This window comes from Mus musculus, chromosome 15 (genome assembly GCF_000001635.26).
Source record: "Mus musculus strain C57BL/6J chromosome 15, GRCm38.p6 C57BL/6J".
Lineage (NCBI taxonomy): Eukaryota > Metazoa > Chordata > Mammalia > Rodentia > Muridae > Mus > Mus musculus.
Window position 1 is genome coordinate 80,276,686 of NC_000081.6, and position 23,751 is coordinate 80,300,436.

At 52.2% G+C, this 23,751-nt stretch overlaps 1 protein-coding gene and 1 long non-coding RNA gene across 5 annotated transcripts in view; one reads left to right on the plus strand and one right to left on the minus strand.

Moving 5' to 3' along the window:
- Positions 1 to 10,552: 10,552 nt before the first annotated feature.
- Positions 10,553 to 23,751, plus strand: part of Cacna1i (calcium channel, voltage-dependent, alpha 1I subunit) — a 111,055-nt gene continuing 97,856 nt past the window's right edge. For 3 of the 4 annotated variants that reach the window (XM_006520949.2, XM_030248558.1, XM_006520950.2), the window contains exons 1-2: positions 10,558 to 11,092; positions 21,709 to 21,959. In XM_006520949.2, coding sequence (XP_006521012.1) covers positions 21,730 to 21,959 — 230 coding nt within the window. In that variant the 5' untranslated portion in view covers positions 10,558 to 11,092; positions 21,709 to 21,729. Of the gene's footprint in view, positions 11,093 to 21,708; positions 21,960 to 23,751 lie in introns of all 4 variants that reach the window. The other variant, NM_001044308.2, reaches the window with a different exon arrangement.
- Positions 11,183 to 13,046, minus strand: Gm31319. Its single transcript, XR_384257.3, has 2 exons — positions 12,825 to 13,046; positions 11,183 to 11,727 (listed from the first exon to the last, which is right to left on the minus strand). It is a non-coding gene; the product is annotated as a predicted gene, 31319 (long non-coding RNA).

A 23,751-nucleotide genomic window follows, 5' to 3' on the forward strand; every position in this document is an offset into this window, starting at 1 on the left:
ACTCTGTGTTCTCATCTGTAAAATGGGACCAAAAGGGGGTGGGAAAAGAGCCCACTGTATTTTTCTTATGGTGGCTTAAAGCAGCATGTTTCTGGGCAATGGACATAGTACACCCAGTTGGTAGAGAGCTTGCTCAGTATGCATGAAGCCCTGTATTGGGTCACCGGCACTGCAAAAGCCAGGAATTATGACACATATCTGTAATATAGAGGCAGGAAGATCAGAAATTTAACACTATCTTTGGCTACACAGAGTTCCAAACTAGCTTAAGCTGCATGAGACACTGTCTCAAAAACAGACAGACAGACAGACAGACAGACAAGCAGGCAGGAAGACAAACATCCTAAGCTTCTAGTTAAAAACATGGGGTCCACCAGGTCCACCTGCAATACCTTCTTAGCCCAGGACAGGAAAACAGTGGAACAGGCCAGGTCATCTTTGTCCCAACTGTGAGGTCTCTGGGGTGACTATGGTGTTCTCGCTTCCCAGCATCTGGGCCTTGAAGAAGACAGGGATGTAGGAAGGCACTTATGCTGCCAAGCAACATGCAGAGACCCGGTTGAAGAAGCCGGTGTAGAGGCTGGAAAGTAACTGAGCCACTGGGGGGCAGGTGTGGGTCAGGGAGCCAGGCCCAGAGCGCAGCTTGTGATGGAGGAGGAGGGGCTAACACTTCCGTGCTTCTCAGAGGAAAACAAAATTTTCGAACCTGTCAGCTATGCAATGGAGCTGTCAAGAGTACACGAAACAGTGGTGCACCTGGGAAACGGAAGTCACGGTTCTGTTTGTTCTGTGACAGTGTGAAAACTCACAACCTTTTCATCAAGATGGGTAACAAGAACACAGGTACCAGAAGCGCTTCAGCTCAACTCTGATGTTACTTTAAGCCTACCTACCCATCCTGCCCTCCAGCCCCCATCCATTTGTGCATGTCAACAGCTTTGTCAAGCTGGGCACACTGACTCTCATCTGGTTCAGCTTGCCCCATCTGTCAGCTATCTGCTGGAAGTCTATGGCTTCCATGTCCTTTGTTTCTTCTTGTCCTTTCCTGTGGCCACAGTCTCTTCCCTGAGTCTACTGTACTGTCAAGATTGCAGAAAAGACAGCCATGTCTGGGCTGGAAGAACAATTCAGGATCAGCACCACGGACAGCGACAGGCACAGTTGGTCATGCTGGTCAGAAGCACAGGGTCTTGAAAATTCACCCTGCAAACCAGGGTTCAGGGAACCTGTGGTTTCCCTGGGATGCTGCGGGGGGGGGGGGCTACCTGGAAGGCTAAACGGGGGGGGGCAGGGCGACGTTAGCAATGATGAAAATATCTGTTTTCAGGACCCCTAATTACCCATCTCCAACTCCAATTGATATTTTGTACCCGCTTTTACAGCCTCTACCTGCCTGCTCTTGGGGAATCAGTCCCCAGGCCCTTGCCCCTTCTCCTGCAGAGAGATTCTGGTCTGGCAGCCTTGAAGACTTTAGCCTGGCACATCTACTTCATGCTGAGTGACCTTGGGCAAGCACTGAATCCTCCCACCCAACCTTCTGGCTTTGGAAAGGGGCAGTTTGTATCATGTTTATTTCTGAGTCTGAAGCCAAACCCCATGGTCAGCTCCTGGCAGCTGATGCCCTGGAGGGGAGAGCTGTGGGTGAGGGCTGATGGGGTAGAGGCCTCAGGAGGCAGGATGTGTGTGTGTGTGTGTGTGTGTGTGTGTGTGTGTTGGAGGGAGGGGGTGAAGGCAGGGGGAGAACACAAGGAACTGCTGGACCAGAACAGAAGAACCCCTCAGCCTGTATATTTAGCTCCTGGAGGTATATAAACAGAAAACTGGAGCCTGCTCAGCGCTCCCCCCAAGTGTGAGTCATTCTGCTCTGCAGCTAAAGTTAGGCTCCAATCACAGCGGCCTCCAGCTCCCTCCTCTTCTTCCTCCCGGCTGCCTCCCATCGCCTTATCTTTCCCTCTCTGCTCTCCCATCCTTCCACCAGAACCTCTCCTTCAGAGCTTGCTTCTTCCCTCATCGATCAAGCCCCTCACCTTCCCCACCCCTTCCTCCATTTTCTCCATCATCCTTCTCCCTGTCTCCCCCTTCCCTATATCTCCCACTGTGGACCACTCTCCCTTTGTGAGTGCAGTCGGGGAAGGGGGTACATTTGCGCTTGTGTGAGTGCGAACTTAATAACAGCACGCCTGTATCTGTGTGTACTTGAGAGGCGTGCGAATGTGTGTGCGTGAATCTGTGTCTCACCAAGAGTGCGTTTAATAGGCACGTATCTGTTTGTGTGTATATGTGAAGGTCTGTGTGAATTTGTGTGTGTGTGCTCGTGTGTGTGTGTGTGTGCACAGACAGGAGTGTGAAGACTGTTGGTATCTGCAAATCTTCTCCTTTGGGGAGGGTGTCTCTGTATTCTAGAAGTGAGTGTTCTGGGTCAAGCATTGGACAAGCTCCCAGTTTTCTCTAGAGGGTCAAGGCAAAGGAGGACCTATGGGCTTTCATAACCAGGTTATGTAGGCCTAGGCAAGCTGGGGAGAGTGGAGTTGGCATAGGTTTGGCTTTGGACCTCACTCTTATGTCTCACACTCCCTGCTGGGTGATCTTGGTCCAGTTTTTGCACCTGTCAGGGTTATGTGTTGGTTCCTTTCACCTCTGCAGCCTGTGTGTGTGTGTGTGTGTGTGTGTGGTGTATGGCTGTGTGTGTGTGGTTGTGTGGCAGTGAGGACACAGTGGCCATGTGGCACGTGTGAGGCCTCTTATCTGGTATCAGCTTCAGCATGCGATGGCCCGTGTTGATTCCCTGCTGCCTACATAGAATTTCCACTGACTCTCAGACTCGGCAGACGGGTTTCCTTCTAGCAGGGCTCACCGTTCTCACTGGAGGATGAGGGTGGACACTTGAGCTTGCAAAGCACATCTTGCAAGCAGCACGGCAGAAAGCTGCCCAGATCACCCCGAGGGTGTGCATGGGCTCCTCCAGGCACTGCCTGTTTGCTATACTGTATGGTAGTCTGTGCGCACCTCTGTGATTCCTGGAAAGGTCTCAGGGAAGGTGTGTGTGTGTGTGTGTGTGTGTGTGTGTGTGTGTGTGAAGAGATGGACGAAAGGGGTGAGGACATGCTCTCCCTACTCTCTTCATGGGAGTCAGAGCCTTTGTTAAAAGATCAGCGTTTCATTAGTCCCTCAGCCACAGCATTTAAAATGAGAACCCCAAGGCTGAGGGTGTGGCTCAGTAGTTGAGTACATGCTCAGTTAGCATTCTTGAGGCCTTGAACTGAATACTGAGCCATTAAAACATTAAAAGAGGACAACCCTGTTTTCCTTCCCTGTCTATTCCCCTCACCTTCCTTTCCCCTATGGACTAGTCACCATCTGATTCACTAGATGTTTATTGTCTTTAGTTTCTTTCTTTCTTTCTTTCTTTCTTTCTTTCTTTCTTTCTTTCTTTCTTTCTTTCTTTCTTTCTTCCTTCCTTCCTTTCTTTCTTTCTTTCTTTCTTTCTTTCTATTTATTTATGTATTTTGCATATGTGACTACACTATAGCTGTCCTCAGACACACCAGAAGAGGGCCTCAGATCCCATTACAGATCCACCATGATGTGAGCCACCATGTGATTGCTGGGAATTGAACTCAGGACCTCTGGAAGAGCAGTCAGTGCTCTTAACCATTGAGCCATCTCTCCAGCCCTTGTCTGTAGTTTCTAACTCCCTCATTAAAGTAGGAGCTCCCCTGATAAAACTCTGTTTAGTTTCATACTGTGACCAGTCACTCTCTTCTTGTGATCTTTGGTTATCCATCCATCCATCCATCCATCCATCCATCCATCCATCCATCCACACATTCATGCATTCATTTATTCTGCAGACCTCCTAGCAGCTGCTCTAGGCTGAGCTCTGGTCTGAACAGACAGGCTCTCTTTGTAGGGCCTAAGCCTGGCAAGGTATAACAGAGGCAGGCCAGTAAGGCAGAGCCAGAAAGACTCTGGCGATTAGAACAGGGCCTGAGGGAAGAAAGGACCTTACTGGGTGAAAGCCTCAGGGTGGCCTTTACTATCCACCAGGAGACCAGAGCTGGAGAGGTGGCTCAGCGGTTAAGAGCACTGGCTGCTCTTCCAGAGGACCTGGGTTCAATCTCGGCATCCACGATGGAAGATCCTAACTTTCTATAACTCCAGTCTTGGGAAATACAGCACCCTCTGCTGGCCTCGGTGGGTACTACATGTGCACGGTGCACAGACACACTCAGGCACACTCATACACATAAAATAGAAAAGATCAAAACCTTAAAAGGAGGCATCCTTGATGACAGACTTTCAGAAGCTGCAGGAGGCTGGGTGATACCCACTCCATTTCTGAGCAAAGCCTTAATGTTCCCTACAGTGTCCAACAGAGCTGTCAGAGGTGAGGGGCTGCAGGACTGGGGTCAGGGTTGATATCCTGGTGATCATGACAATGGCCGTCGCAGGGCCCGCTCCCACCCGTGCTTCATTGTCTCTCCTCAATGGTGGCATGGGAGGCAGCTTCCCGCAGGTCTGATCGCTGGAGTCAGCCTTTGTCCATCCAGGATAAAAGGGAGAGTTGCCAGCTCTTTTGTTCTTTCTTTAAGCAGCAGGATTCATGGAGAAAAGAGAGAGGAGCCGCGTGTCTGTGTGTGAGACTTACACACACAGTCCTGGGACAGGGAGAGCAAGACAGGCAAAGCCTAGGAGACAGACGCAGTGGTAGAGAGAAGGGAGGGCCACTCTGCACCCATCCTTTTGTGGCGATCCTTCTTCTTACCAAACCAGGTGGTCCTGAGGCTTCATCAAGCCTGCCCCTCTCCTCTCCTGTGGCTGCTGGTGTCTTAGTGAGGATGGCCTTCCTCTCCTCAAATGACCCTGTCCAGGCCACTGAGCTGTTGTCTTGCCTGCTGTGACCCCCCTCACCCCCCACATCTAGGGCTCTGAGCTCTCTTCTACAAATGAATATTCAAGTTGTTTGGATATGACTGTGTCTCTGCTGGGCTGCATCTTTGTGCACCTGGGACCTGGTTTGTGGAAGGAAACAAGGAAACAGTACTGAGTGACCAGTTGGCTTGTCACATGATGTTTCTCTATTTCATCTGCTTTTTATTTCTTAAGGTTTTTTTTTTAATATCATTTTGATTGTGTGTGTGTGTTTATAACCGGTAGGAGTTGGTTCTCTCTTTCCACGATAGATAACTGAACTCAGACCTCAGCTGAGGCATCTTACCTGTCTCCCAATCTCCACTTCTTTATCAGTAAAAACAAGCCTAAACATTACTTCTACAGGGTTTGCATACCCTCGCCCCCGCCGCACACACCCCAATACTGTAACCATGCCTGACATCCCAGCTCTCTGCTGGCTGAGGTAGAAGGACCTTAAGTTCAAGGTCTTCCTCAGCTACAAAGCAAGTTTGAGGCCAGCCTGAGCAATGTGAAACTGTCTTGAAAAGAAAAAAAAAAGAGAGACACCCAGCAAATATTGAGTGCCTACTGTATGCTGGAGCCTAGGAGACTGTGAGGGAAAAGGGACCGATGCCATCTGTCAACAGTTTCGGGGGATAGTTCTGGTGGTTTTGGAGGACTGTCGGTCTGACAGTCCTTCCCTGTCTTCTTCCTGTCCTTGTGGCAGGTACTGGGTGCCAGGTAGTTCTTTCAGTTATGTCCAGACCGGAGATTTTCGTTCCCACCCAGCAAGTTTCTAGGGTATCCACTGTCACCTATGGCTGAATGTCAGGTGTTTCCCACCTGGCCGGACCTGAGGTCCTTTACAGCTGTTCCCATGTGCCCTCTGCTCCTTCTACCTTGCATCCGGAGGAGGTAGAAGACGGATCTCTCTCCCCAACCCTGCACACACTCACCCTTGCTCACTCTGGCATAGAAACCAGTTTTTGCTGCTCATTAGCGATGTGACTCTGGGCAATCCACTTAATTTCGATGGGCTCCGGCTCTCTCAGTCATATGTGGAGGTTCCCAACCCTGTGACTTGGGTGTGTGCACGTGTGTGTGTGTGTGTGTGTGTGTGTGTGTGTGTGTGTGTGTGTGTAGGGTTAAGTGGACTAATGAAGCAAGTGGGCACCTGCCGAAGGAGAAGGGCATTCCTTACTCCTTAGCTGGATGAGCCAGCTGCATCTCATCTTCTCTGGGCCCTGGCTCTGACTCTTTGCTTCGGCTGGCTGGTTCATTTAGGGGTGGGGTGCACTGGCTGGCTCACCCAGAGCTGTTCTTGGCCATTCCAGCTTGGAGGTGACTTGGGGAAAGCCCCACTAAACAGACCCTTTAAAAGCTCCTTGATCTTTTTGAGACTTTGTGAGACTGGACAAGACTGCAGCTACATAGTTTCAAGGCTCTCATCTGGAGCTTAGAAGCCCTGGGCCCCTTTGGGATTCTCTTTGGATGCACCCCTCTATGTGACCCTGCTTCCTCCATCTTACAGCCTCGTGTCCTCTTTTCCCTCCTGTACTGTTTAGACAGTGGATTTTTTGGCCCCTAGGGCCTCTGTGATCTCCATGAGATGTCAGTTCAGCCTTCCCATCCCACATGGGAAGCCAGTCCCTCCCTCCTTCCCTTTCTCCCTCCCTCCCTCCCTCCTCCCTCAGCATCTTGCTCCTTTTTGTTTCCTGTAGTCAGCAATTCCAGGCTTTTCCCTCTGAAGTGCCCTCTACCCTGGCTCAGGCCCAGAGCCCAGTAGGAACTTTGGGAAGGCTGAAGTTCAGTTTCCAATGTGAATTTCTTCCTGGTCGTTCCTCCTGTGATTAGCTGCTCTCAGGGGCTTGCTCGTGGGCCCCAGAGCTCCTGTCTGCTTCTTGTTCTTCTGTGCCAGGGCAGATCTCTGATTGGAGGATAACTTGGGGGACGAGGACTGAGCAGGCTGGCAAGGACAGCCTGTCTTCACATCTGTGCCCCCTTGGGCCAGCTGTCTCCCTTCTTTAGCTGTCAAAGTCTCTCTTGGTTTGGAGTCTTGGAAACCTTGATTATGGGAGTTTTTGAGTTTTGAAAAGTGCTGTTCCATTTCTATTTGTCTGTTTCCCGGATGTGTGTTGTGTCGCAGCATGTGTGTGGAGGTCAGAGGACAACTTGCGAGACTGGTTCTCCCTTATGCCATATGGGGGCCTGGGGATCGAACTCAGGTTGTCAGAATTGGCAGCAAGTGCGTTCACCTGCTGGGACGTCTTGCTGCTTTTGAGGACTTTAAATTCAGAATTCTAGTTAAGAACACAGATGCTCCAAATTTGAGTCCCAAACGTGACCTCAAACAAGACACCTCACCTCCCTGTGCCAACTGACCCTGACCTGTAAAATAGAAGCAAGGGTTTTATAAGACTTTGGCAAGACTTAAAAGTGTGAGTCCTTGCCAGGGGCTCCCATCAGAGCTAGGCACAGATAGATTAAATGATCTGTGAGTATCTGAGACACAAATCAGCATGATAGTGAGGATATGCCCTTATGATCTTTAAGTCCAGAAAGATCCTAATTTTAGATTCTAGGGTCAGAATTTTGCCCCAGCTTCTTCCAGCCCCAGCTATAGATGGCCCTGCCTCTCTGGTTACTACAATTGTGTGAGAAAGTTCTCTAACAGGGTAATGTGTGTGTGTGTGTGTGTGTGTGTGTGTGTGTGTCTGTGCGCGCGCGCGCACGTATGTGCTCTGTCCAGGGGCACTAGAGTACTGAGAAGGCTGGGCTTTGTCCCTGGAAGCCAGCTTGTGCAGAAGCAATGGGGAGCCTGCTGGCTGTCAGGTGGGTAGGCTGGGGACTCCGGGTCTCCATCTACTTCACCCACCTCCTGGCAGGACTTGGCAGACTCAGTTCCCAGGGCATGGTGGGGTCTAATGAGTGTGTGCGGCTGATGCAGCCTTCTGCAAATACCAGGCACAATATAAATAGCAATAATGAATAAATGAAGCTCCCGCCCGCTCGCAGCTAGCGAGGCCTCTGAGAGGGACCGCCCGCCCCAGCCTTGCTTCTTGTAGAGATACAGGAGTTGCACACCCAGCCTGCAGTAGTTGCTGGTTTCTCTCACTCCTCCTTCCTTCCTTCCTTCGGTGGCCTTTATTTGAATACTCCATTACTCTCTGGCTCACTCACTGTCCTGGGGGTGGGGGGTAGGATGGGCTGGGTGCATTGAAGATCAAAGATGCCCAGGGAAACAAAGGAGTTGCCTGGAAGGAAGAGAGGTGTCACCCTGGGGGATGCATTCTAGGGCTGGGTATCCAGCCTTTCAAAGGACTGTGCTGAGGGCTTAGACCTTCAAGCTCACTACCTGGTAGGTTCTCCAAGTCCTGCAGAGCCTTGGGAATAGCCAGTGTGGTGAGGAGAGAATGGCTGGGGTGTTCTTCCCACCCTGAAGTCTGTCATTCTCCATGCCCTGGTCTTTTTAGCTGTGCAGTCCGCTGGCCAGAGCCGGGCATACCTGCACCTACTCCTGCCTCCTCGGTGTTTGCCCTTTCCCTTGCCCCATACATCTCTGACTCAGTCCTGCATAGCTTCTGTGGTCCAGTTCATGTGTCTCACCTCTGATGAGCCATTCTTGGAACCCACTGTGATCTGAAGCCCTCCTGTCCAACCTGGGGACCTCTGGTTGGCTGGCTGGTTCAATTCACACTACAGGAGGCCTCCTAACTTACCACACATTCCCTGGGAGTCTTTTTATAAAAATTGTCTCACCTCCGCAGTCTGGCCCCTCTGCCAGAACAACTGGTTCCTGGGGCATTTGCTACATTTTTTCCTCCTGGAGCCCAAGCCTCATGAAGAGACCCCACCACACACTCTCCATGGAAGTCGGAAGGGCCAGACAGGGTGGCCCATCTTGCAAGGGGGGTAATGATAGTGGGGAGCTGGTTAGTTTTTGTTAACTATTTTTAAAAAGATTTATTTTATTATTCATTTTATGTATGTGAGTTCACTGTTGCTCTCCTCAGACACAGCAGAAGAGGGCATCGGATCCCATTACAGATGGGTGGGAGCCACCATGTGGTTGCTGGGAATTGAACTCAGGATCTCTGAAGAGCAGTCAGTGCTCTTAATTGTTGAGCCATCTCTCCAACTTGTTTTGTTTGTTTTGTTTTGTTTTGTTTTGTTTTGTTTTGTTTTGTTTTTCAGCTCTCCCCCACCAATCCCCTCCCCTTCTCCCTTTTGCTCTGGCCCCCACTTGCTCTGGCTATCCAGCCTGGTTTTTGTCAACTTGACACAAACTAGAGACACCTAGAAGGAGGAGAGCTCAGGTGAGGAACTGCTTCCTTAGATTGGCCTGCGGACACAGCTGTGGGCTGTTTTCTGGATTAACCGAAACCCGCTGTGGTACCACCCCTGGATAAGTGGTCCTGGGTTGTATAAGAAAGCAAGCTAAGCAAGCCACCAGGAACAAGTCAGGAAGCAGCAGCCCTCTGGTAGCCTCTGCTTCAGTCCCTGCCTCCAGCTTCCTGCATGATGGCTGCTTAAAGCCCAATAAACCCTTTCCTCCCAGAGTTGCTGTTGGTCAATGTCCTACCATTCCAGCAGCAGAAAGCTAAGACAAACTGACAGTGGGTATGGACCGGGGAGCACCCACTTCATACATGGGGCGGCTGCTCTCCAGCAGAGCGACCTCTGGCTTAAGGCTCATCTCTAGTCTCAAGTTTTGTTGACAGCAAAATGAGGTGCCCTGTTCCAGGGTCCCAGGGAAAACAAGCAGTTGATTGGCATTTGGCAGGATCTCGATACCTTTAATCTGCTTATATACATAGGAACCAATGAAAAGGGCTCACAATCCTGCACACTCCTTCCTGGAGTCTATAACCCATGCAGGGGGGAGGTGGGGCTACCTGGTAAGAGGGCTGGGATTGGGGAGTTGGTGCTGCAGAAAACAAGAGAGATGGGTGCCCATTTCATGGTCTCTCAGCTGCCCAGGGGTGAGGTGGAAGATTGACCTTGCAGCTGGGTAAAGATGGGCATCTGCTCACCTCGTGGACGGGAGGGGGGCGTGTAGGTCACTCAGAAGCTTTTAAAAGGAGGTAGGATTTTCCTTTTCTTTTTTTGAGATTGGGTTCTCATTATGTAGGCCTGGAACTGGCTTTATGGACTAAGGATAATCTCGAATTTAAAGGTCTGCCTGCTTCTTCTGGGATTACAGGCATGCAACGGCCACTGCTGGTGGTCTTTTGCGTCCATCTTGAAGGGCAGGAAGAAGTGGGACCAGAATGGGAAGCTTGGTGGGAACTTGGGTTTCTGAACGACCTTTGGAGACCGGTTCGAGCATTATGCTGGTGACCCCCTCATTGGGCAGTGGAGCAAGCACCCCAACAGGAAGCCCAGTGAGAATCCGAAGTGTAACAAGACCAATAAGCGTTAGGCACCTGGGCTGCTCATTCAAAGGCTCTCCCGTTTTTACGCATGATGGACAAAGCCCAGGGCCAAAAGGGTCAGGACCCTCCCCAGCGGTGCGACCCTAAATTGTTAGGAGGTGGCTGCACTCCCGGGGGCTCCCGCCTCTCCGGAGGGGACTCAGTCGCGCCACCGTCACTCAGTCTGTCGCCCGCACACCTCCCCCTCCAGCGCCCCGAGCCTGCAGCTTTCCCCGAAGACATTTGGTGTCAGTATAAGGACGGCTTTTCCTCGCACGCGGCGCGGCTCGGTCTCGCCGCCGCCGCACGTCCCCGCACCGCCTGGCGCTCCGGCTCCTCCGCAGCCCCCGTCGCGCGCAGCCCCTTTGCGCCTCGAGTCCGGGCCGGGGGCGCCAGGGGCGCCGAAGCCGGGGACCCGGGTGACCCGACCCCGCGCTCCGCCGCGCCTGCCGCCCCGCACCTGCCCTGCCGCGGCCCCGCGCCCCCGCCCCCGGCCCGGAGCGCCGCGCGCCCGCCGCCCGCCGCGCGCTCCAACTCCGCGCGGTCCGCCGCTCGTCCGCGCCACCCGCCCCGAGCCGCGGCGACCCGCCCGCCATGGCCCGCGCCCCCGGGCCCGCCACCCTGCGTGCGCCGCCCCCCTCGCCCCGGGGGCGCAGCTGATCCCGGAATCTGAGGCGTGGGGCCGGCGGGGCGCGGGGTCCCTCTCCACGCCGGCTTCGGGGACACGCGTCACCCCCGCATCTCTGCCCGGGACGACCCCGCTGCCCAGCCACGTCCATGCCAAGGTAGGGGAGGCAGTGACGGTGGAGGGGGAAGGAGAGGCTCAGCCCCCAGCTTGGTTTCTTGGCGCGTCGGGCTCTTTCTTTATAGAGGCGTTTTTGTTTGTTTATTTATTTATTTATTATTTCTGGGGACTGATCCCCCTCACCCGCCCGCGCGTACCCATCAGGTGGGCGTCACATCCCTTGCTTGGGGGGTGGGGTGGGGGCCCTGCGTTGGAAGGACAGGGAACTTTGACCGGGGCCCCTCTCCAAGGCCACGAAAGTTCTCTTGGTGCCAATACTGAAACCCAAAGCCGGCTCAACCAGCGCTGCAGAAATTTATTCAACAAGTCAGGCTGCTGGCGGGGGCCCGGGCGGTCTGTCCGTCCGTCCTGCTGTCCCTCTGCTGCGGCTCTGCGACCAGCTGGATCAGAGCTGGTGCCAGTGTCCGGCAGGGCTGAGCTAGGAGCGTTAGCTAGAGACGGAGGACGGCGGGCGGGATTGAGTGAGAGAACCCCGGGCAGGGTTTAACTTTCCTCCAGGCCGGGTGGTGGAGGGCCCTTCCTTCGCCAGTCACCCTAGGCGCCCACCTAGGTCGCGCTGCATGAAGCCAGGTCGGGTTGGAGCGGGCAGTCCAAGGGGCCAAGAGGAGTCCTCAGCTGCCAGGGAGAAGGTTATATAATGAGTGTTTGTGATGATTGGGATTTAATTGTCTGTTGGATGGTGTGTGTGGAGTGAAGGGGCAAGAGGGCTCAGCAGGGGGTGGGTAGATCTCTTTTCTGGGAGGTCAGGAAGCCTGGGGGAGGGGGCTCAGAAATAGGCCCAGCGGAGACAGCGGCCAGCCCCTGTGCTCTGTCCTTTCTCAGCAGGATCTTAGGTTTTTGAGAGGAGATCGGGGTCCAAGGAGAGACCCCTGAATGTATTCTGGCCTGTGGAGTCTGGGTTTTGAGTTGTATGCATGTGTGTAGGTGTGAGTGCATGCGTGTGTGTGTGTGTGTGTGTGTGTGTGTGTATGACAGAAAAAAGGAGAGAGGCAGAGAGAGAGAGAGAGAGAGAGAGAGAGAGAGAGAGAGAGAGCCTGCCTCTCTGTGTCTGCGTAGTGTGACAGGGTCTGCTTCGCATGTGACTGCCGTCCTAGAATGGAGGGCTCAGGCTGGCCTGAGCAGTCCTTTCCTCATTGCTCATTGTGTGGGAGATTTGTCTCTGCAGATTCTACCACTGCCTGCAGACTCAAATGCCACACACAAGGAAGGGTATGGGTCCCAGGGCCAGGCTGGGGAAAAGGTTTGCTGAGGGGGTTCAGGCCTGTCTTCTGGTTCTCACTCACTAAACTGGAATCACTTCGTGAATCAACATCCGGACTCAGCTTCAAGGACTCCTTCAAAACTCTTGTCCACCCCTCGGGACAAACTTTCTGTTTGGGCTCCAAGTCCTGGGCCTGGGCAGTAGTGGTTTCCAGGCACGGGGTATCAGTGGGTGAGATGTCAGGATGGGATAGGAAGATATGAGCTAGAACTAAGCTTGGGGCAGCAGATTAGGGGTGGATGAAGAGACAAGAAGGGGACCCTGCGCTGGCCTGGCACCCAACTGGAGAACCTTCCATAACCGTAGAAGGCCTGAGGGAATCACTACGGCTGCTCAGAGCAGTGCCTGCGAGCAGGAGGCTCCTCAGGCAGCTAGAACAGTTTGGGGGAGGGGCTAAAAGCCTGTCTGGAGGCCCCTCTTTCCCTCGACTGAAGTTCTCTACCCTTCTTACCTGAGTTCCTGTCTAACCTCCTTGTCTGCCTTCCCCACTTGGCTCTTGAATCAATAGCTTCTGCAAGACTGGACCAGTGAGGGTATCTTCTAAGTCCGCCAGGGGGCGCCGGCAAGTCTTTATCCCCGCAGGTTGACTCCCCTTGACCTTGGGCAAGTGGGTGGGGTTTTGCTGTAGGAACCTCCCGCTCACTCCTCCACCCTAGTCGACTCTCCACCATAGAGGACTTGCTTGTCATTCACCCATCCTGGGAAGCGGCTACTGCAAGCGGTACCCTAAAACCTCCAAGTGCTTCTGAACTCAAGAGACGTGCTCAGAACACACAGTCTGGCCACATCTCCTGCTCTGTCCCTACCGTTCATCCCCATACCCCAAGTGCAGCTCCCAGGACAGACTCTGGGCCGTGCCCTTCCCCCACAGAGGCCACCCCCAGCAGATTAGAGCTCTCTTGCCGAGGTGATGATAAAGGCTGGTGCGGTTTCACTGCCTCTCATCATTGTCTTGTTCTCCGACTCCCCAGCACTGCATTTAGGATGCTTCAAAACGGCCTGCAAAGAGTAGATGCTGGGTTGGGGTGTGTGTATGTGTGTGTGTGTGTGTGTGTGTAGGTCTAGAGGAGGGGAGATCAGGGCCCATTTCCCACCCTTGGTTTTGGCTCCTCCATCCCTTCTCCCCCCCCCCCCCTCTTTCCCCCACTTCATCTCTTCCCTCCCTCTCTCCTTTCTGGAGAATATTTTCTACCCACATGTTCCCGGAGTGTGCCTTGTGTAGTGCCCTCTGTTCACCCTGGTGTTAGGTCTGGGCTGGGACTCCACAGCTGTGTGGGCGCAGGCTCCTGTGTGAGCATCTGGGAATCCCTGGTCTGCAGGCCTGTGGGTCCTGAAATCTGAGAGATGCGGGGCAAGCCTTCCTCATCCTAAGCTGCCAGCCAGAGAAGAGAAGAAAAATAAACCTGGATTTCTGATTTAGTAAAGCACCTACTGAGTGCCAGGCCTCATTCTGGTCGCTAGAACCCAGAGGTGAGAGAAGGGAGCAGGCCAAATGGGCCTTCTAGGGGGGCTTCAATGCCTTAGGCAGGGTCTGGTTTCCTTGCTGAGGTCATTGTGGAGACAGAGCTGCACATCTCCATATTCTCCTGTGCTCTGGGTGTGAGAATTGGGCTCTGGATGGCTCACGGGGGTGTTGGACACGTGGTCATTGGGCACCCCTAAGCATGTGCTGGCAACTTGGGGTTCTTGAACAGAAGAGAGGGAGGAGAAGTGTGTACCTGAGAGTACAGGGGCGGGGGCTTGGAGCCAGTGTCTCTTCAGGATTGGGATCAGAAGAGACCTTTATGCCCAGGGTCCTCCCTGAGCTAGCTGTCCCCTTCTGCTGGCCTTGGCTAATGATGCATCCTGAGATGGACATCGGGTTCTTGTCCCACCTCCCTGCTGTGCACCCTGACCTACTGAGCAGCAAGGGCTGGGTTAAGGCCTTAGCCTCTCTCCCTCCAAGCTTTTATCCCAGCCAGGAAAGTCATAAGCAGGCCCTTGATTGGGGGCTGGGAGGGGCAGGCCACTCAGCATGCGGAGCTCAGCTTGTTGTAATTGGGATAATGCTTCCACCTTAAAGGATTTTTTTGCGAGACTTAGAAGTATCTCTGCAGTACCTAGCATGGGGCCTTGGAGGGGGAAGCTGTTTTCCTTTCATTAAAGTACTTTCCAAATCTCTCTCCATTTGTTATCTGCTTTGAGAGGGAGACGGGCAGCATCCTCCTCCGAGTTTTTCACAGGTGGAGATGAAAAGGGCTGTGGGGAAGGGGGCTGGGCTCGGCCTGGACTCTAGGATTCCTGGTCCAGTGGGACCCACCTCACTCCCATCAGTGACCACCTGCCCCCGAGTTGTTATTTCAAATGAGACCCTAAGCCCTAATTACTGCAAAGTGGGTGAAGCGATCAGCAAAGGCACCAGCTGGGAGATGTTCAAATGCCCCGTGGAGATTCAGGAGCAACCTTGCTTGCTCAAACCAGCACAGGGCCAAGGGCCACTGCAAGCAAACAGGATGATATCTGGGGTCAGGGACAGGGACAGGGGGACCTGGCCAACTTGCTAACTCACAATCCGCAGTTGGGCTTCCCAGATCTTCTGCTAAGTGGTCTCTGACCTTGAGAGAAACCCTTCCTCTTCCTATGCCTCCGCTTCCCTCCCTGCAGGAGAGAACAAATACGCGTGATTCTCTGGATTGTGATCGGGTGCCTGGCATGCTGTAAGTGTCCACAAATGATGTGGGCTGTGACACTGTTAGATGTCCTTGGAGGGGTGGCCCAGTCAATTCTCTGTGTGTGCTGCAAAACTGGGAAGGCTGGCTGTCGATTCTGTGATGGAGGAGTTTCGATGTGGGCAGGGTCAGCTAGCCAGGCCAGGGCAACTTTGGTGTGAGTTCATGCGACTGGAGGCCAAAGGTAAGCCTTACCCATTTGAGCAACCACACAGCATCTCAGAAGAAGACCGGAAGCAGGTAGTGACCACTTGAAGTGTAGGCGCTGAGGTCTGGGTTATGTTTGGGCTCTAGAGCTCCAATCTGTCTTTAGAGAGGCCTCACCTACAGCATCAGGCAGGCAACCTGCTACCTCAGTGTGAATCTAGCCCTGTCCCTGCAGAGTATGTTGGGTAGGCTCAAGGAAGACCAACAGGGGGTTCTGGGAGGCAGGTGATTTGGAAATTGTCATTTGAGGAATGGTTGAGGGAGCTGGTGACGAGAGGCCTCGGGCAGACGAGGCCTGGGGGTGGGCGGGCTGTCATCATGCGTCAGTGGGGCTGTCATGCAGAAGAGGGAGCAGACAGGATTCTAGGGGCTCTGAGAGGATGCCTGCAAGACTCTGAAAGGCAGTTTTCCCAAAGCCTCAGTAGGTTTCTCAGTGGCCCCCAAATCAAGCTTTGCCCTAGTTTTATATGCATGAGGGCTGTGTAGTTGTGTGAAGCGCGTATGCATGTGCCTGTGATTTCTCTCTTTCTTCTGCTCCCCACTCCCCCTTTTCAAGGGTTTCTCTGTGTAGCCCTGGCTATTCTAGAACTTTCTCAGTAGTCCAGCCTGGCCTCGAACTAAGAGCTCTGCCTGCCTCTGCCTCCCAAGTGCTGGGATTAAAGACATGTGCCACCACACCTAGGGTGCCTGTGATGTCTCTCTGTGTGTATGTGAGCATGTGTCTGTGAGTGTGTGGTTTATCGGTCTGCATGATCATATGGTCTGTATATCTATGATTCTATGTATATGTTGTGTGTCTGTGGAACACATAACGAATGTATTTGTATCTTATGTACATGTGTGATTTATCTGCACTTTATGGGATGCTTGTATGCATCTCTCTGTGTTACCCATATCTGTGGCTGTGTGTGAAGATATGTCTGTATGTTGTATATACACTATTGTGTGTTTGTGGATTGTATAGTTGATCTCTGTGTGAATATAAGTTATACGTGTGAGTATCTGTACCAGTGGGCATTGTGTGTTCACATTGGAGTGTGTCTTGAGTGTAACAATGAACATATGTGCCTGTGCTGTGTGTGTGTGCGCACAGTAGTGGGTTGGGCCATTTTAAGTTCTGTTGGTTTCCAGAGTGCCCCTCTGGAGACCGTGAAAATGTATGAAATCATGCACTCTTTCCAGGACCCCAGACTCCCAGGTCTATAGAAATCTGTGCCTGATGCTGCTGTAGATGAAGGGATGCTGTAGACGTAGGGATGCTGCTGCCTGGGGTCTCACTGTACATGATGCCTGTACTCTGTGCTTGGTGGGGTCACCCCAGCTCACCCCAGTAGCAGCTCTGCCTCAGAACAATCTTCTCATTTCGTCGGCAGGGAGCAAGCACCACCAGGCTGTCATGTGCCAAGGTGGGCTGGGGTCAGAGCTGGCACTCGAACACAGGTTACAGTTCTGAGCTCTATGCTCCCAAAACACCACACTGAAGGTTCTCATTCCATTACAGTAAGGTGAGCCCTTCTTGTTCTAATGAGAGCAAGAGCCCATGATTTTGAGATTCCCGAACTCTCCTTGTATTCCCTGAATGATTTTTATTGCTTGTTTGAGCAGTGACATTGTCTGCTCTGTGGTTGTTGACTGAAGAACAAATAGATTACTTGATAAAAATGCCCCCCCCCCCATTGGCTGGCCAGGATAGGCCTCAGGTATTTACTAGGGCTGGAGAACCCTTGGTGCTATCTGGAATACTCCAGAAGGTAGGCTTCCTACTGCTTTGGGGGACTGAGGGCCTAGTCTGGACCGGCTGTTGTGTCTCCACTGCCTCTTGAGTCTGCCTGGAGGGGAAACCTGTTTTCACGGCACCCACTAAGTTGTTGCTGCAATAATTTGGGTTTTGGACTTGGGCAGACTTGAGCCAGGACTCATCTCTTCCACCACTGCCCCGTGTCAGCTGGGTGACATTGGGCACTGCTGGACTCCTTTGGGTCCTAATCTTTTCCTCCAAGAAGGAAAATATTCATGAATTGTGGGATTGGCACAGGGCCCTTTGATGGTTGCCTGATGATGATGATGATGATGGTGAGGGTGGTGATAGTGGTGCTGATGTTGATAGTGCTGATGCTGATGTGGTAATGGTGATGTGATAATGGTGGTGGTAAAGTCAGTGAAGTTATTGTTGGTGATAGTGGAGGTGGTGATGGTGATGGTGGTGGTGGTGGTGATTTCGATGACAATGTTGATGGTAGTGGTGATAGCAATGGCAGAGGAAGGGCTGAGGTAGCAGCCCCTACACATGGTACACATGGTACACATGGTCACATGCATGTTTAGACATTTTTCCCCCATGGGTTCCATCATGCCTTCCATCCACAGCGCATTGCTTCTTCACAGGGGCTTGAAGGAAGCAGGAGGGAGGCTGAACTTTGTAGAGAAGCTGAGCCTCCAAGAGACCAGTGGGACCAGGAACCGGAATGGGGTTCCAGACATCGTAGATCTCTGCTACTTCTCTCCTCCTGGTTTACCACACCACCACCTGGAAGGAGAGTGGGGGGAAAGTGTGGGGGGGGAAGGCATCAGATCCACAGAGTGTCAAGAGGGAGGTGCTCTGCGGTGGTGGAGGGACTCTGACTCTGAATCTACTGCCATCTTCGGTGGAGTGGAGTGTGTCTCTGTCGTGGTGAGGCTTGACCTGCAGAGAGGCGAGAGCTCAAGAGCTCAGCTGTTGAGTCCTCTGGGATTTCTAGTTATGGTGCATAGGCAGCTGGGGAAAGGAGTGAGGACACAGGCAGGAAGGAGGGGGCATTTTTGAGCCAGAGATGGGAGCTTTAGGAACGGAGGGTGGGCCAGAGAGTGGAGGCTAGGCAGTCACTGGGGGATTGGGGGGGGGGGTAGGTTAGAGAGTGGATGGGGGCAGTGAGGGTCCCACTGAGGACCAAGTACAAGAAAGGTGGCGGTTGAGGCTGGATGAACCCCGGAGATGAAGTCAAAAGGTGGAGGTTGGGTGGATGCTAGAAGGCAGGCCAGAGGCTGGAGGCTGGGCAGGTGCTGGGGATCAAGTTGAGGATGTAGATTGGGTGAGTGTGCGGAACAGGCCAGAAGTTGGCTGGACTGTTCCAGAGGTGGTGGCCTTAGTGGCAGAGACATCTAGCAGGGGGCTGAGGATGGAGGATGGCAGCTTAGTGTGGCCAAACAGGAGCCAGAGGCCCAAGCAGTGGGTGGATACAAGCTGGAATCAAGAGAAGAAGTCGCTGGTCTAGCTAGCTGTGTGCCTCTCTAAGCCCAGCAGCTCACCCCTCTGTGTGGCTGCAAGGAGGGTTTCCACAATGGGAAGAGGCTGCCATGGGGACGCCAGACCCAGAGCCTTCCTTTGTGTCCACCTAGGGCAATGTCTCCAGCCCTCTTTGCTCTCTCTGCTCCCCAGCTCACCTTCTTGAATCACGCTTACCAGAAGAGGGTGTACCATACAGCTCAGGGCAGGCCAGGTCCCAGCCTAAACCCTCCAGTGACTTCTGTTGCACTTGGAGTCTTCCTTCAAGGGGCTCTCCAGTTTCATTCCCTTCTCTGCCCCATTAGCCACACTGGCCTCATTCCTTTTCTCTCTTCCTTAGACACACTCAGCCACTTCAGTCTCCCAGCCTTTACACATGCCATTTCTCTTGCTCGGAGTGTCCTTTCCCCAGAACATGGCTGGCGGTGCCTTTTGATTCTTACTGTTTTGCTCTTCAATGGCTCTTCCTTAAGAGAAGAACTGATTTATTAGGATTCACACATTATCCCCCTTATTTATTTACTTTTCAATACTTTTTATTTATGTAGCCAACAAATATTTATTGAGCATCTAGTATGTTCCAGGCACTCACTGTTCCAGGAGCTGGGGTTATAGCAGTAAATATAACAGGCCAGTCTGTGCTCTTCAGTTACAGTCTCATTGCAGGCTGGGAAGACAAACCACAGAGATAGAAGAAACAAAAATTGTACGCTATACACTACATTTGGAGGGTGACTGGGGTAGGGAAAAGCCAGAGAGGGAACGGAATTGAGTGTGGATCCTTTTCTTATGCTGGCGCGTGGGCTGAATTAGGGTTCACGGAAATTTACCAGCATAGCTGTGGAGCCCGCACACAGTAGGTGCTCAGGACAATCAGGACAAACAGAGATATGGAGGCCAAGGGAGTATCCTCCCTCCAGTAAGAGTCGGGATAGTGTAAGCTGAGGCCTGGAAGAGGCAGTGCTACCCCCAGGGGCCCAGGAGGTCCCCTTTGGCTGGAGGGATTGCTGGTAAAAGGGAGTGGTGGGTTCCAGAGCTGGCTCAGTGATGGGAAGACCTAGAGCCACCCCAGGGAGGGTGCTGCTCTACCTGGGAGGTTGACGCATGGCCAGCCAAGGTGCTTATGTAAGGCTTGTGCTGTTTTTCTGGAATTGGGAGCAAAACTTGGAGCTCAGGAGAAAACACTGCGGCCCTGACCAGCCGGGCGAAGCGGCAGGAAGTATCAGCTCCTGTCTGTTGCCCGTGGGAGCAGAGAAGTGTCTGGATCCGTCAGCTCAGGGTGGTTCAGTTGATAACTCTGCAGCTGCCAGCAGCAGCCAGGAATGCAGGCTTTCCTACCCTCTCTCTCCCCGTCAAGCCTCGATAAATCTTCAGGGATATGCAGCCCCGAGGGTGAGGTTGTAGGGGGCTGGGCTCTAGGAGAGCCTTCTCTTTCTAGCCTGCCAAGAGGTCAGTCAGGCCAGTTGCCACTTGTCCAAAGTAGATCTGGAAGTTCTGACTTCTCATTTTCTTCTGGTTCTACACAAGCCACTCCTTTTCCTGGGCCTTAGTTTCCCTATGAGGTGGGTGAGTGCATCTTAATAAGGCTAGCCTGTAGCACTGTCCCTGAGCGGAGTTAGGACCAGTGTGTGATTGGCAGGCCAAGCATACTTCAGATCAAGGCTCTTGGCAAAGCATCATGGATTTCAGAGAGGCTGGACAGATCTGGAAGCCATGCGGCTGAGACCCAGCTCTGCTCTTACTTAGCTGTGTATCTCTCCTGGGCCTCAGTTTCTCTACCTGTAGAGCAAAGAGATTAGTCTTGTAGAGCTCTGGGTTCTCATCCTGATGTGTGTGTGTGTGTGTGTGTGAGCATGATGTTCCTGGCCTAAGAGCTCACTGGAGGTCACAAATGTCACTTCCTCAGGGAAACCTCTCCTATTCCCTAACTTGTTCCTCAGTGTCTGATTTCACAGTATCCAACTTCTCCTTTGTGACACAAGGCCCTGGCCCCTGAGCCTGTTCACAGTAACATCCCCTCATTTCCCTAAAATATTATTTACATTTGATGATTCAATGTGTATGTATCTGTGTGTGTCTGTGCGGGTATGTGCATGTGAGTGCAGTTACCTAAGGAGGCCAGAAGGGGGCATCAGATCCATGGAAGCCATAGTTCCAGACAGTTGTGAACTGCCAGATGTGGCTGTTAGGAACTGAACTAGGGTCCTTCAAAGAGCAGCATGAATTTTTTTTTCTTTTCAAATAGAATCCAGTGTAATTCATTTCTAAGTTCATAGTAACATAATTTAATACTGTAAAATTGTTTCCTATCACAGATACAACAAATAATTCCAAAGAACTAGCTTTTGACAGCTACTTTAAATCAACACGACTGAGTCTGTGGGTGCTGGGAACAGAACTCTTATATTTTTGGTTGTGAGCCTAACCTTTAATGGCTGAGCCATCTCTCCGGGCCAGCAGCATGCATTCTTAACTGGTCAGCCATACCTTTTAAATATTTTATTTTATTTTATTTTATTTTATTTTATTTTATTTTATTTTATTTTATTTTATGTTTTGGAGACAGGCTCTCCCAGTTATCCCAGGTTGACGTCAAACAGCCTATGTAGTTGAGGATGCCCTTAAGCTCTGGTCTTTTCCCCCTCTATGTCTCTGTGTAGCTGTGTCACTGTGCCTGCTTTATGTGGTGCTAGAGAGCAAACCTAGGACCCCATGCAAGCTAGGCAAGCATCCTATTACTTGAGCTACATTCAGCCTAGACTTTCATTTTAATAATAATTATTATTTTTGGTAGTACTAGGACTAGCACCGAGACCTATGCACACACTAAGCATACCCTCTATCACATGCCACACTCCCAACCAGAACTCTAGCTCAGCACGAAGAAAAGAAGAAAGACATTATTTACATTCTGAGATTTTATTGTATTTTTTTATAGTTGTCATTTGCCGGAACCCATAGTGACTTGGCTTGCCCAGTTGAGTGATACTGACCTAGGTGCCATCTCTCTCTACTAATGCTCATGACCACAGTGAGGGTGACGGGTGACTTTCAGGACCTGGAGCCAGGCTTTTTGAGCTGTCACCCACCATGAGGGAGGTAGGCTGGGGAATGGGTGCTAAGCCAACTCCCACCGTGTGTCCTTCTTGGCTCCCTAGGGCTCCCTGCTCCACGCTGACATGGCTGACAGCAACTTACCACCCTCATCTTCAGCAGCCCCGGACCCTGAGCCGGGAATCACTGAGCAGCCGGGGCCCCGGAGTCCCCCTCCATCCCCTCCAGGCCTGGAGGAGCCATTGGATGGAACCAACCCTGACGTCCCGCATCCAGACCTGGCACCCGTTGCCTTCTTCTGCCTGCGCCAGACCACGAGCCCACGGAACTGGTGCATCAAGATGGTATGTAACCCATATCCTTTGGAGGCTGGTGTGTCTGTGCCCAGACCAGGGGCCAGCGGGGGAAGGCAGGATGGGTAGAGTTGCTTCCTGGCCTCTGGCCTGCCAACATGGTCCAGCAGAACTGAGGTCTGTAGTGCGCTTCTTGGGTCTTTGTGAGTGGGCACAGTTAGCCATCTAGAGACGTGTCGAGGATGGAGGCTGGACCTAGGGTCTTGCTTCTGGAAGCTACTGATGGCTGCGCATTCTGATTTCCTGCTAAGAACCATTTCCCTCAGTAATAATCTGCATAGGGCTCTGAATCCCTGAGCCCTGCTTGCATCTGAGAAGCCACACCTCTCATCACTGTTGAACTGGGGCAAATATTTCCAGCTCATCAACTTTGGGACATAACATTCAAGATCCTTCACTGATTCCTATTACCCCTAGGTTTCAGAAAAATGTCCTAGCCTAGCCCACCAGACCCTTGGAGCCCTGACCAGCCCCCTTCTCCACCCTCTGCATCCCCTGGGTTCGTCCATTCTCCCGGGCTTCCCATAGACCATTTCCTTTAGCCAAAATGCTTTTTTTTTTTTAAAAATATTTATTTATTTTATGTATATGAATACACTATAGCTGTACAGATGGTTGTGAGCCATCATGTGGTTGCTGGGAATTAAACTCAAGACTTATGCTCGTTCAGGCCCCATGATTTACTTATTATTATCTATGTGAGTACACTGTAGCTGACTTCTGACACACCAGAAGAGGGCATCAGATCTCATTATGGATGGTTGTGACCCATCATGTGGCTGCTCGGATTTGAACTCAGGACTTTCAGAAGAGCAGGTAGTGCTCTTAACCACTGAGCCATCTCTCCAGCCCCCAAAACGCTCTTTCTTTCCTTCTTCTCCTGACCAGATCCGTTGCCATATCCTTCAAATGGCAGCATCAGTGTCATCTCCTCAGGTAGCCCTCGATGTGACCTCACATCAAGCTGGGCATTATTATTATTATTATTATTATTATTATTATTATTTGGATGCAAGAGCTCATATAGCCAAGATTAGCTGTGTAGCTGAGGATGTCCTTGGACTTCTGATCCGTCTGTCTCCACCTCTCGGTACTGTCAGAACTGTAGTGGTTGATTTGGTATGGATGAGCAGTATCCTCAATAAAGAATGAGGTGTCAGGAAGGGCTCAGAAGGAGCTGGGGCCCAGAGAGGGAAAACTAGGGGTGTGGCTGGAGTAGGAGGGCAGAGTGAGCCTGGGGGAACGCTGAAGAGCCACCTTGTGTTCTAGGGGCTACTCTCTCAAACACAGGCTCAGGGCTGAGCTGTAGTGTGGGACTGGGTATCAGGGATCCCAGTTGTGGCTCTGTGACCTATGTCAAAGGCGATAGATCTCTAGGCCACCCAGGGCAGATAGCAGGGCTGAGATCATACCGAGTATTAGAGATGTCTGAGAAGTTGACAAGAGCCATGGTGGAGCCTAGGCCTGCTGCTAACCCTAGCTGAGGGCCTAGGTGATGATTGTCCTGTATCCTCTGAGCTCTTAGAAATCAGTGGGGGGTTTTTACTAGAGGGAGTGGACCCAGAGGATGCCCTTGGCTATGAGAACATGACTATTCATGAGAGATAGCTCAAGGGATTTTGGGTATGGCATGCTCTGAAATTTCTCCTTCTCCTTCTCCTTCTCCTTCTCCTTCTCCTTCTCCTTCTCCTTCTCCTTCTCCTTCTCCTTCTCCTTCTCCTTCTCCTCCCCCTCCTCCTCCCCCTCCTCCTCCTCCTTCTGCTCCTCCTCCTCCTCCTGCTCCTGCTCCTGCTC